The 13,926-nt window shown below is 38.6% G+C and overlaps 1 protein-coding gene across 2 annotated transcripts in view; it reads right to left on the minus strand.

Annotated features, from left to right (window-relative positions):
- The window catches only part of RNF17 (ring finger protein 17), a 46,331-nt gene continuing 32,978 nt past the window's right edge, over positions 574-13,926 (minus strand). For both annotated transcript variants that reach the window (XM_021380078.1, XM_021380088.1), the window contains 13 exons: positions 13,687-13,777; positions 13,047-13,162; positions 12,482-12,789; positions 11,166-11,329; positions 10,256-10,375; positions 9,204-9,284; positions 8,378-8,503; positions 5,892-6,002; positions 4,033-4,189; positions 3,173-3,308; positions 2,123-2,312; positions 1,638-1,739; positions 574-1,267 (listed from right to left, as the gene is read on the minus strand). In XM_021380078.1, the coding sequence (XP_021235753.1) occupies positions 1,641-1,739; positions 2,123-2,312; positions 3,173-3,308; positions 4,033-4,189; positions 5,892-6,002; positions 8,378-8,503; positions 9,204-9,284; positions 10,256-10,375; positions 11,166-11,329; positions 12,482-12,789; positions 13,047-13,162; positions 13,687-13,777 (1,699 nt within the window). In that variant the 3' untranslated portion in view covers positions 574-1,267; positions 1,638-1,640. The remainder of the gene's footprint in view (positions 1,268-1,637; positions 1,740-2,122; positions 2,313-3,172; positions 3,309-4,032; positions 4,190-5,891; positions 6,003-8,377; positions 8,504-9,203; positions 9,285-10,255; positions 10,376-11,165; positions 11,330-12,481; positions 12,790-13,046; positions 13,163-13,686; positions 13,778-13,926) is intronic.

The following is a 13,926-nucleotide window of genomic DNA, read 5'->3' on the forward strand; positions in this document are numbered from 1 at the left end:
TAAAGGTTTGATAATCAAGTACAGGATTATCAGCAGTCAGTGAACACAGTGTGGTGCCTACACTGAGGAAATCTGTACTGAATGCAGGATGACGTGACAGTTACAGGGAAGAAGACCGGGTATCTTCAAGGACTATTGTTACAGTAAGGAAACAAAGAGTAGACAGCCACTTTGCCCCAGAACTGGGGGAAGGATCAAGTCGGCAAGACTGAAGCAAGAGACTCGGCCCAAAACCACTCAATTTTTAGAAAATGTAAAGCTCGCAGCTGATTATGGTGAGATTCAAGCTTTGTCTTGTGGTGGATGGAGGCCATCCAGGTGGGTAAATGCAATCAGGTATTTGTGAGGAAGTGGGTTTAAGAGAGATTTCCAAGAAAGAAAAATAATTTTGTTAGAAGGCTATCACCTCTTCCACATCTTAAGATTTCAAGATCTGTATTTTGGTTCACTGATTTCTGTTTTTCCTTTAAACAAAATTCTCCATGAGCTGAGCCCTGAAGGGGAAGGGTATGTGGGTGTGTACACTGCATTAATAAGATCTGAATGTTTCCATACAGAAGAGCAGAAACAATCTTTCAGATGCATGCTGAGCAAACTCCTGTTTATTCTAACACTTTCAAATGAATGCCGTAGATAAAGGAACAGGAAGAGGTGCAACAACACACAAAACATCCATCTCGTGCTGAAACCAAAAAACACATTTGCATTGTAGTGTAACAACCGCAGTAGTAACATCCCCCTCTCCCACCTGCTCAGTCCCAGTTCCAAACTCTAGTACCACAGCACTGTCAACAGCTATGCCTGAAATATAAACTAGTGACATCATAGTATCATCATCCCTTCACCTACTGTAATGAGAACAATTGTGCCCAACATTAGTTCCGTATTTATTTCTTCACTATTTCACATTCATTCCATCTACTCTAATGGGAACAGTTGACAGAACAATATGTTAAGTGTGCTTATTCTAAATCATTTTTGACCTTAAAGCCTTATTTCAAGATTCAAAACTGTAGAGAAAACAGTAAACGTAGGTGAGAAGAGTGCTTATTAAATGGGAGGGAAAAGAACTATAACACGAAGTTGGTTAAACAAAACCAACCAACCCCCCCAAAACCAAGCAGTAGCAGTCCTTCAGTATGCTCTGCAGAGAACGCATCCTGTAAAGCTTCCCTTTGATGTGTTCCATGTTTGACTGGATGGACATTTATAACTAATCACGGATCTTGGTCTGAGAACCACTGGCACAGGACATCGAGAAGAAATGCTGAAAGTGAAGAAAAATAATTTACTGAAATTACTTGGGAAGAGTATACTGCTGCTCATCTGCAAGTTACCTTCTTCAGGGAGTGGCAGGAAGTGTTCTTCTTTATGTTATACTAACACTTATGTTCTAGTAACTGCTCTTAAAGCTATAATGTGGGCTACAAAAATATTTAAGTAAGTAATTCCCACTTTTAAGCAGCTTTTATTTTATTAAAAAACTTAAAGTAGGGACAGAAGGAATTTTTTTTTAATGTATGTAATTTGCTTGTGGTCAATTAACATTAGATGGCAATTTAGACCTTGGCTTAAAGCTTTTGAAAGAATGCCCTTCATGATAGTATGAATTTGTAGTTCTTATTCACTGTACTTACATATCAAATGTCCAAATCTGCAAGTCCCATTTCTATCAGTTTCATATGAACCAGTTCTTGTTCATCGCCATACAAGAAAATTGTGACCTCTGGTGGAAGATTCTGAAAATCAGAAGTTGACATTTTCAGTAGTGTGACAATAAGCCCTTCACAGCTCACAAGCTAACTAACAGTAATGACTTCACTGGCTCTATTCACAGACCCATGCGGGCATGGAATGAACAGAGGATTTCTGTTTTTAAGTAAAGGAAACTGCTTTTTAAAGAACAGGAATGCCAAGAAGCTTCTCCACTGCAAGAAAAAGAGAAGAGCCACATGATTTTCTCTCCTCAGCATCAGTTCCTTCACAGTAAATGGTTCACGATTTTAAATTAGGAGAGTCCACAGCAGAACAAAGTCAGAAATTACAGTCAGGAATTACACTGAGATCGCTAGAAAGAATTTAACGCTGAGCAAGCACAGAGAGAAAAAACAATGCTTCTCACAAGTATGGAAGCAGAGAGCTGTTTTCCTTCCGTGCACTCCATCATCACCCACAATGCTTCCATGCTCCACTCTTGACAGTAAGGAATTCTTTCTACATTCATATCACGTAATGGAGGTTTAAAGCCAGCCAATGTGGCGTGTACTGCCCGAACAGGATACTTCAGCACATGAGGAGGTATTTGACGCAATCTACAACAAAGGAATAAAAAATGTTTGCCTGCAATAATCTAAATTAAATAATAAAAAAGGACAGAAAGACAGCTCAGTGGTTCATGCAAAAGATTTAAGGTGTGGAGGCTGAGATCAGAGTCCCTGCTCTACAATAACCTGATGGTGTCACACCGAACTCATCCATCTGGAGGGCAAGGCTCTCATTACTGTCCCTGAGGAGAGGCTCAGGCACTCACTGCAGATCTGATAACAAAGGGAAGAGCAACTCAGCCAAGGCAACCAAGAGGCATGATGTATCCTCCAAAGCTGGTGCACGTGAATTTCTGTGATGCTTCACTCTGAAGTGCCCTAGCCAGACTACCTGATAGAGCACTTAAGTTTGTATTATCATCATCACCCCATTCATCTCAGTCTTTCTATCTCAGAAATGAAGGAATGGGGAAGCTGAGCAAGAATTCCCTCCCCAAGATCCTACTTGACCAAGAAGCAGAACAGCTGTTCAAATCCTTTTTTTTTTGCATTATCTTAAGCAAGGAACTACAGCTACTGAATGAGCTCAAGAGCAAGTCAGTATGACTGAGCAGTATTTATACAAAGTGGAAGTACTTCAAGAGAAAATTCAGAGAAATTTAGGGGACCTGAAGTCATGAGTGTTTGGGACATACAGCTGACTCCAGTGCACGGTGATGGTGCTTGAGAAACTGTTCCTGCACTGGCTCAGCACCAGTCAGAACAGGGGTCTAGTGATAAACCATTACTTATGTATCTTTATATAAAGAGTATCTGTAAAAACACACACTTATAAAATAAGCATATATATACACACATACATACACACACCCACATTATACATACATTTCTTTTTTTTATATATTTACCTGCTTGTTGGGACAACTAAAAAATTGCCATAGTCAACAAACTGAATCAGGATCTTAACGGGATCAGTTTCTTCAACAGAGAGAAGCTTCGCTCTATACCACAAACCATCTTCGTATTCTACAAGGCAAGGCATTTCTGTAAAAACAACAAAAAAATTAAGATTTTCTTCCATTTCTAACTCATGCTATTATTTTCTTCTGTGTCTTCCAATTCCCTCTGAATCCTAATTCACTATCACTATGTATGCAATTATAATCCAGTTTCTTTACCAGAAAAAGAGAGATTCCAGCTGCTTAATACTGGAGCTTTATGACTTTGATTCACATTCAATCTTTAACAGAAATATCAGTCTGGAACATACAAGGCAGATACTGCATAAAATCTCAACCAGAATTTTACTAGTTGGAAAAACCCAGCGCTAGCACTAACTAGTTTCTTCACAAAGTCTGTCTTTTGCCTAAACCAAGAAATCCAGAATTAACGTGAAGTGACACTCCCTATGGCTCACGTCACTTCAACCACTGGCTACGTGACCTTCCGTAAGTATCTTATTTTTGAGTATTTGATAGAAAGACTTCCACAGTTACAGCTTCAGGGAAGAGCCTTATTACTGTCACATGCAACCTAAACTCTGTTCATCAGCTTCAAAAGGCACCAGAAATTTGAATTCTTTCCAGTGGAGAAGTAGAACACAGAAGTCTCCATTTAGCGTATCACATAATCATCATGCAGTTACACATTCTGAAAGACTTTTATTTAAAGATACACTGAAATTGAATTATTTCTATTATTTGAAAATAATTGCAGATTTTTGTACACATGGAACAAGGGGGAAATAAAAACACACACACTGATATACCTGCTCTGAAGTCTGTTAGAAGAGGAAGAATATCCACATATTTATTGCACCATTTCAGGGCTTCATCAAGGCTCTTCAACTCCGAGAAGCAGCTGGCATCTCCCTCTGCACCAGACTGCTTGCTAAGGTTCTCAGAAGGATTAAGGCAGATATACACCTATTCAAGAAAAGGCTCTCATGAACTCTGCAGGCTTCTTTTAACCTTCACATTTCAGTGATAAAGGATTATTGGAAGTGTACTTGTTCCCACCTTGGAAAGGTTTCTGCATATAACTCAATCCTCCTTCTTTCCTCAACTTACGAGTAATTTTGTATTCATATTATTTTTTCCCCCCAAATTAGAAAAAAGTAACCACTAATTAACACCACATTTCAATGACAAAAAGAGTGAAACGAACACAAGTACTAGAAAACATGTTCAAGAAACATTTAGATATAGTGTTGAGAGACACGGTCTAGTGGGCTTATTGGTGGTAGGTGGATGGTTGGACTGGATGATCTTACAGGTTTTTTCCAATCTAGCTAATTCTATGATTCTATGAAAACATACCCATGTTAGATTTCATAGCTGTGCCTCATTAGGATTCCTCCCTCCCGCTACTTGAGAAGTGATCTCACTTCATCATGGCAAACCAAAGATTCATTTTAAAACTACTGAAAGGAGAACTTTGGAAACAGTGTTCTATTTGCTATGCCAAGGCATTGCAATCCCCTAATATAACATTAGGTCATCAGCACAACGCTGTAGGTCCAGAGAAGGAAAAAAACAGCCAAAGAAACCCACCTGAGCCATCTCAGAACATAACGATGCTCTAATAGTCCTAATGAGTAACCTATTAGTATTTTTGTGCCAGGAAGAAAACTGTTTTTCTAATTTGTACCAAATATACAGTTAACCCACAACTCCATGCTGCAATGGTAAATAAACAAGTCCAGAGCAGAGTGTAGTGTTTATGGTAATATACCACAATCAGAAGCAAGAGTTCAAATAATCCACACAATATGAACAAAAAAATACTCATTATAACGTTTCTCCCCTAGGAGAGGAAGCAGAATGGACAATCAAAGAAAAACCCAGACACTTCAATCATGCACTTAGTTCAAACAACCACCTATGCAGAATGTACGTTTTTGGTGAAGATGTGTATGTTTAAGTAAATTAGTGTGGTGAAATCACATCAAAACATAATGCTGGATTTAAAACAACCAATTTGAGAATGTAAAACTTGTTCTTTTGGTTTACCAATACCATGTATCCAAGTGCTGGTGCATAAATTAACACACTAAAAAACCATTAGATTTTGTAGCACAATCAGCTTCTCACTGCTTCCTGGTTTTGTATTTCATCCAACATTGGAAATCCACACAGGCACCTTTTATTTAATCAATCAATATTCAGCCTTTTGCCTGGGAGACTAAAGAGGGCAGTTGTATGGCACACATGAAAAATCAATGAGCAAATCACTGACCAAAGAAATGGTTCACAGTGTACAACATCCCAGCAATTTCAGAAGAGAAAAATCCTCAGTGTTCTGTGAAACTGAAATCTAATGACCTAGTTTCTTACTACACAGGGTGAATACGGACCACACTACAGCCTTCTATTTCCTAAAATTCCTTTTTTTTCCCCCCCTCCAGGTCAACAGGCAATATTTATTTCTGTCTGCCTGGCCCCCTATGAGTATTTCAAGTAAGAGTTCATTCAGATCACTGAACTACCTGACCACCTGGATCAATGAAAAAAGTAGCATTCTGCAACATTTTTTTGTTATTTTCTGAAATTGTAAGCTTCTTCACCAGAGTGATGAGACTGCAGTGCTTCCTGACTGCCATGTATGTGAGATGTTCACAAAACATACCTCCTTAGGAGTCACAAAATGTGTTACTCTGACAGGAAAGATATCTCCTTGAGCAGGTAGTTGTGGCAACTTGTATGAAGGCAGAACAGGAATGTGTCGTTCAACCAGCTCCTAGAACAAGACAAACTTTAGTCAAGCATCGTACTTCATAACAGAAATGCCAACTGGCATCTGCCTGATTTCTGGTTCAAATACTACTGTAATAATGACATCCTAATAATGTAAACAACGTGGTGTTGATAAACACATATATAGAAGAACCAAGAACACTGTGACAGGCAACCTGACTACACCCAGACCTGAAGATTCAGCTCACATTTCAGCTCATTCCCTGCTGGAGCAGAGGTTGGGCCAGAGGGACCCACAGGTTCCTCCCTGCCAACCTCAGCCATTCTGGGATGCCTCTGAAGAACTGGATTCACATGTTTTTAAATGTTAAGTCTTTTCTTATTGTCAGTAAATTGAATGCAACTACCACGTCAACTGCAGTCTGGACCTCATCTCTTCTGACCTGAACTGATCAGGCTTTCCCCAGTTTTACCTCCAACAACAAAAAAAGCCCCAAAAGCCACCACCACCACACAACCTGTCATTCCCAGGAGTGGATTAAGATGGAACAGAATGAGCAAACCTTTGTTCAGATTAAGAAATCTGCAGATTTCAAGTGCCTTGCAGTAGAGGGGAAATACGTATTGCAAAATACATAGACAAAAAAATACATTTTCTGTATTTTATATTAAAAATTTTCTGGCTAATGACTAAGCCAGGACTGTTCTGTGGTTAACAAAGTTTGTAGGCTTACCAGCTCCTAAAATCAACCTCTGCCGCTCTAGAGGAAAGTATCTTAAAGAATACACTCTGTACCAAGACATGGGTATAGTAGACTCTGCATAACCAGCTTATTACCACTAATAACAGAACACAGAAATACAGCACAGCATCTATCAGAACACTTACCTAAAACCATAGATTAGAAGCAACAAGGTTACAAAAAACTATAAAATAGTAAAACCTATAATGGTTATGCCTTATATACTAATGGTAGCCTTTAGTCAGTGTGGCCGACCACCAGGCTTGTGATGGTGGCTGTTCAGTCTCTACAGATAAACCCAGAGCTGCAAGCTTCGTCCACCTGTTATTCCAAACAGCTTCTGGAACCAGGCTGAGCTTTGGATGCTTTGCTCCTTTTCTGGCTCAGGAGATGGCACACCTCTGATACCATTTTCCTATGAATTGTTTTTAACCACTTACTCCTGAAAAGGATCTGCTTTAAGTACTCCAGGCTTCCTAGATTCTGCTTCTCGCTCACAGCTTCCTTCTGGAATTTTGTTTTCCAACTTTTGTTTTCAAGGTAGAATCTCAAGATGCATATTTAGTTCAGTGACAGTTGTGTGTCATGTGCTGACATCATGAAAATACTGAGACTACTTGTAATTAGTTCCTCTATGGTTTCTCAGTCCCAGTACACACAGACGCTGTCTGAACTGCACCATACATTCCAAGACTTACATTAGCAGAGTGACAGCAGTACACATTATATTGCAGAATTACTTTCTGAAGCAGAGACTCAATTTGGAAAGAAAAATACAGTTCTCCTTCAACTACTCTTTGCATTTCAATTCCTCAAGTAGTTCATAAAATTCATAGTAGATATTAAGAAAATACTTGGAAAACAAATAGGAAGTGATTTACATGCAAGCTGTTATCACTTGAATTAAGACCTTTAGGACTTGAAATGGACAATCTAATTCACTCTAAAGATTGTTGGGTTTATGTGGAAAGCCTTCACTTGATTTACCATGCTGGTGATATAGCAAATTCTTGCTCCCAAAATGAAAAGAGAACATTCAATTTCCAATCAGTTTTCCCTTCTCCTCCAGAGCCAGCATCACAGAACTGCAGGGGTTGGATGATTGTCTTGGGACACAGTGAGATGGAAGGAAGTGAGTAGCAGTAGTTATAAGGAGTCAGTAGGTGGAGGAAGAGAAAATACTTTCCATGTCAATCTCCTCCCATCTGAAGAGAGGCCCTATCTAGGTGAAGTTAGTTACTTATCCAGGTGAAGTTTAAGAAACGTATCTGACCTGAAGCAGCCAACTCACAGTATCTTCCATGAGAGACAGAACGACCTTTCCAGGAATTTGTGCTTAGATGCTTTTCTAGGATTAACTAATCCTTTCAAAGTAACAGGAGTATTATCCTATTCCTATCCATTTTAAAATAAGTTTCAGGGGAACACAAAAGTTGACCAGAAATGCAGACTAAAACTCCATTTTCAGCACTGGGTTGAAGAACAAACTTTTGTCCATTCACTATTCCATACAATTCTAGCAACATATCACACCTACATTTGTTATGCTTGGGAACTGCTGTACTTGGTCTTACTGCAAAACAGGACAGAAGTGTAAGAAATTAACAAAATCATCAACATTCACAATAAGTAACTGTGCATTCTTCCCAATAACAGCAAGAGACAAAAACCTCACCTGCTTTGCAACGTCCTGACTGTCATCAAGAACACAGTACTTCTGGTCTGCCATGAAGGAAGAAAGTGACACTCCACTGAAATACAGGCTGATGGACAATTTTCCCCAGGGGCTATCTGGGAGCTCCTAATTACAAGAGGCAGAGCAAGATTACAACAGTAATAGCAGGGATCAGGTTTTCGAAATAGCGGCTATGGAATTCTAACCTGTCGCTCCTAACACCACCATGTGCATTCACTCAAACATAAAACCCCATTAAAAATGGCTTAAAACCATTTATGACACAAACTGGAATATGACAGAAATCTCCTTCTGGAATGCTAGCACTGACTATTCAGTGTAACACTGCAGCATCATCTCATATTTCTCATTCAATATGGAATTCCTTCCTTTCACAATTTATGGCTACAAGGCATCTGAAACGGCAGGTTTTTTGAACAATATATGTATTATTTCTTTGTAGTGCTAATATATTAATTTAGACATGTCCATGCTTAACTATGCCAGATTTTCATCACTTAGAAGTTGGATTTAGAACAACCTACCATGTCAGAAAGACAACAGAAGAAAAACAGCAACAAAAAATCATTTACACCACTAAAGGACATATTTAAAGACCTGAGAAAGCTTAAGTCATCGGAAAAACAACTTTAGCTTTGGATTCTCCTTCCTTCTCACACATAATGAAGACTGAGGATGAAAAAAGTGTTTGATTTCAGAAACACACTTATTGCTACATTCTTTCAGCTAGTGCTCATAACACAAGTTAAAAAGAACACACACAAAAGATAACCCTCATTCCACGTCAACGATGAAATTATGTTACCTGAGTATGGATTTCAACCTCTTCATTTTTAAGTAGATTCTGAAGGAGATCCACTGCATCCTGCTGCCAAATATTTCCTATCTGTTTGATAAGAAGGAAGAAACTCTTGTACATTAACGTGCTAACAAGTAATACTTTATTTTTCTTGAAGTACTACTACAAGATGTGCCTATCATCGAACGGTTTCTTTGAGAACACACACATCATTAGTCCTTTTCTGCTATTTGCTACACTAAAGCTTACTGGGTGGCAATGCTGATTCAGCAATTTCCAAATCTTGAAGTGGTTTAGAAAGAGATGGTACTATGCGAGTTACCATGCACATGCGTAAGTTACATGAAACATAATCCAAAGACACAGAATTATACTTGAATATAACAGAAGACACAGTATACTTCAAATATTAAACTATATCCATTTGCCTCCTGACCACAGGCCTATAAACTTATCTTTATTAATCTATCAACTGAACTGCTCAAGTCTTGTAGCAATTTTTCTTTAAAAGTCAGCTAGTCATTTCAGTAGTCCACATTTAAATGCACTTCTTAAATCTGAGTAACAACATCTTCACGTTTTATTACATGAATTACTTACTGAGTCTAACAAAAAACCCTAGAACAACTCATTTATATTAGTTCAGCAAAACAGATCGTTCCCTATGCAGCTGTGTTCAAAATGACAGAAACGTTTTCGCTGGAACTGGAAACTGCCAACTGTCAATCGTTCTGCAGTAAGAACCCAGGACTTGCTTCTCGTTGCTGCTACTGTAGAACAAACTGCCACACTGGTGCAGCATTCCACCAGACAGTGCAGTGCCCTGTCTCACAAGGACTTCATTCCAATGACGGCTGCTTCTGAAGCATGGTCACTTCCTAGAGCAATCTAGCACGTTCTGACAGAAAACTGCCCTGCTGAAATGATCCTCTTCAGCTACTCTGAATTCTCAGAGGCAAGCAAAAATATAAGCAACTACTCAACCTTTATATGACAAAACAGTATGTTCAGTTTGAATAACTACCTACTAAAAAGCCTTCAAATTTAGCATTACTCACTGGTACTGTCTTGTAGAGCTGGCATGGTATGCAAAATGGAGGAATACAGGTATACAGTGTAGTTGGACAGAGATGACACTGAGGGACCCTCTCTACGCAACCACTGTCTACGTACTGTACCTGTATGAAAAAGTTTTTCTAAAATCATTCCTGTTTTTAAGGACAAGTTTAATAAAAGCAAGTGTTTGTTTACAGCATCCACTTTTCTGGAAGAAAAACAATCATTTGCTGATACGTGTGTTATGTGACAAAGTGGAAATGAAGGAAAAGATCAAAGAACCAGCATGGTAGATTAGAATCTAGCCTTACATGAGATCTGCCTCTTGTGTGATAACCTACAGCAGTTTAACTAAAAATACATTGTGAACTAAGAAAGTGTCATACTTGCTATAATAAAAAAGCACGTGCAGACTCAAGAAACTAGTTAATACTTGCTGTTAGGTAGAAAAAGCAGCTCTATACCACAGCAATATAAAGAATCCAAACAGACAGCCACTACTGGTTGGGTAGATGGAAACTAAAGCAAAAGGTGTTTTCAAGGCATTCTGCTTACGTTTGTAACAAAAATGTAAAAACCAAACCAAAACAAAAATACAAACAAGTAGTCATATGGGATTACTTGCAGCTAATCAAGAGATTGAAGGCAGCTTTTTACTAAGAACATTTATCGTTAACAGGAAAATGATAGGAAAATTTTGACAACTGAAATAAGCAGACAGAATCCATCTTTAAGATAAATACAAAATCAGGACACTGATGAGGTTTAAGCAGAACGAGCATCTGGACAGCGAGGTCACCTGAATAGAAAGAGTTAAGAGATCTGATGCACTGAAATATGTTACTTGCAAATATATAAAATATACGTATACACGTTCACACACACCCATATGAAACATACAGTCAAACTTACCTGGAGAGTACCACCACCGTGTTCTACAACTTTACCTCGATACCAAAGGGTATCTGACCCTCTTACAACACAAGCTTCTTCCTTTTTCCAAGAGTAGGGTTCCAGAAGACCAAGGCACTTAAAGTTACTTTGTATTTCAACCATCAATTTGTTTAGTTCACTTTCTGGGAGAAAAAAAAGCACAATATGAAATTCAAAGTCTGTATGAATTATTCTGATCACTATAGAGAGACCTAAAAGACAGCACATTCAAAGACATGTATAAGCATCAAGTACAGATGCTACTCCAAAATGATGTTTTCCAAGACAAATTGTTACAATAGGTATGTTTTATTTGTATTATAAGCAAATCAGGTACCACTTAAACAAGAAGGAAAGTGCTTTTCTAACATTAAGTCCATTAGTAATTTGGGGTTCTAATCTCTGAAAAGATGGGTCTATAAACCTTGCAGCTGACACCTTGACAAGAGTAATACAAGAGTCTCTGCATGAACAAGACAACAGATTCTCAGAGACGGACGTGGTTTTTGTCTTCCTGAGTAAGTGCCCAAATAATCTTGTTTAGCAATGGATGTAGTCTACAGGAACTAAAAAGACTCGTTAATGCTAGCTGTTAAGTAGAGAAATGAGCTCTATACCACAGCAATATAAAGTGCTGGACAACAGTGGTTATTACAATTTGCTTTTCATCAGTTATATATATTTGTAGAGCGACAACAGGAATTTTCTCATAGCAAAATTCTTTTTCCTCAACACAGTAGATTACTATGGTACTGAAGACTAACACTACACCTGCCAGACTAAACTGCACCTTTCAAACGGTTCCAACAGAAAGTAAGAGATACAGAATCTATCATACTGAAATTATTAAAAATAAAAAACCTTGTGTGCTGGGCTCAAATTGAAGAAAAAATCCAGCAACATGAGAACACCACATATTAAAAAATAAAAATAAGCTTTAGCCAGTACTGTGTAGAGAAGCAAGGCAAGCAGCCTGCCTGTCCTGATGGTGGGGCTTCAGATCTCTGGGACGATGCAGGACAAGACAGTGGACCCGGGTCTGTTTGAGGGCGTGGTGCCACCTGGTGGGGATTTGGGCTTTTTCATCTGAAAGCAGCAAAACTGCAATCGTTGGCACAGCCCTCGCCCTCAAGATGAAAAATCTTACCATACCCCAAGCGCAGCATTCCCTTAGAGGAATCCTTCAGAACTACATTTCAATATAGAACACATAAATAAAACACATCTGGCATATTCAATATACTAATACGATCAGATTTGTAGAAATAAACGCGTTTCCCTCCATGTAAACTTACCAGATGATTTCGGTATTATATAAATAGTTCCATCATCTCCAACGCAGCTCACTACAGCCCGAAAGTTTCTTTCTTCAGGTATAATGGGGGCTTTATATTTTTTATTCATTTCCAAAGGCAGCAGTGACTTCGATGTTTCACGTGACTTCTGTTCATTCTTTGAAACACCAATGCCTTCCTCTTCATCAGTGCTGCTTCTTGCACATGCAGGCTCTGAATTACAACTGCTCAGCTGTGGCTTCTCTTGCTCTAAATGTACTTCAGGATGTTTCTTGGGGACTGCACAAGCCACAGCAGCTTTATCCGTTCTAGAACAAAGAAACCATATCAATATATTACCTGATGAAGAAGTTGGAAAGCAAAAAACTCCACGAAGTTGCTAAATCCTTGTTTACATACTGCCAAATCTCACATCTACCAACTTAAACCAAAACGTGGAACACATAAGATCACTAAGTTACTTAAGATAGTGTTTTGTTGCTACATACAATGTAGAGGATAATTCAACTTTGTTTAACTCATTATTTCACCACAACGTAGATCTAATATAAAAAAGTATCCTAACCTTGTGTTTCTAAAAGCCAAACCCTTTTTAACGAGGTGCTCTGAAAAATCGATCACTTCTCCTGCTTCATCCTTCCAAAGAATTTTCACAGGCAACACGCTCCCCACATCGGTTTCCTGGAAGAAGTTATGAGAGCTGTGAAACATGACGACACACACTTCCACTGAACTACTGGCACTTCTTTCATTTCACCAGGGCACACTGCCAGACTTAACATATGCGCTCCAATCAGAACGTACAGTTTACTTAACCCATATTACTGTCCTCATCATTTTACATACTGTTCCAAACACTGCATTAAAAGTAGTAACAGAAAAAAAACAGTGTTTAAAAGCTCATCTCTTCACTGGATTTGTCAGCATCCAGAAATCCTGAAGATAGAAATATCATTCTTCAATAACTAAGTATACCTAAGTCTCTTTTTCTCCCCTCTACTCTGGGTAGCCAAAGTACTTAATGCTCCCGTGAAAAACAAAAGAAAAACAAACAAACATACAACCAACAGAAAAACTTAGAGCAAACAACAAGCTAAGCGTGTTCCTCTCAGGACTCCTTCAGGAGTGAAAATACCCAGAAAAAGAACTTAGAAGGTAGCTGACTACTTGACGTTTCACAAATACTGCACATTTTGATTACAAACCTGTATTACTACTTTTGCTTTTGCCCCCGTTAGGCAATAGGATATACACTCACACACTGTTGCAGTCCACTGCGTGCTTCCACCTGTTGGTCTAAAGGAAACGAGAATCTCCTTTACTGAAAGAGAAGGCGGCATTATCCAAACTTCACCCACAAAACCTACCCTTAACTTAAAAAAAGAAAATCTTTACTTCGACAGCCTAAACCTCAGACTCTATCACAATCAACATTAAAAAAGTGA

This window comes from Numida meleagris, chromosome 1 (genome assembly GCF_002078875.1).
Source record: "Numida meleagris isolate 19003 breed g44 Domestic line chromosome 1, NumMel1.0, whole genome shotgun sequence".
NCBI lineage: Eukaryota > Metazoa > Chordata > Aves > Galliformes > Numididae > Numida > Numida meleagris.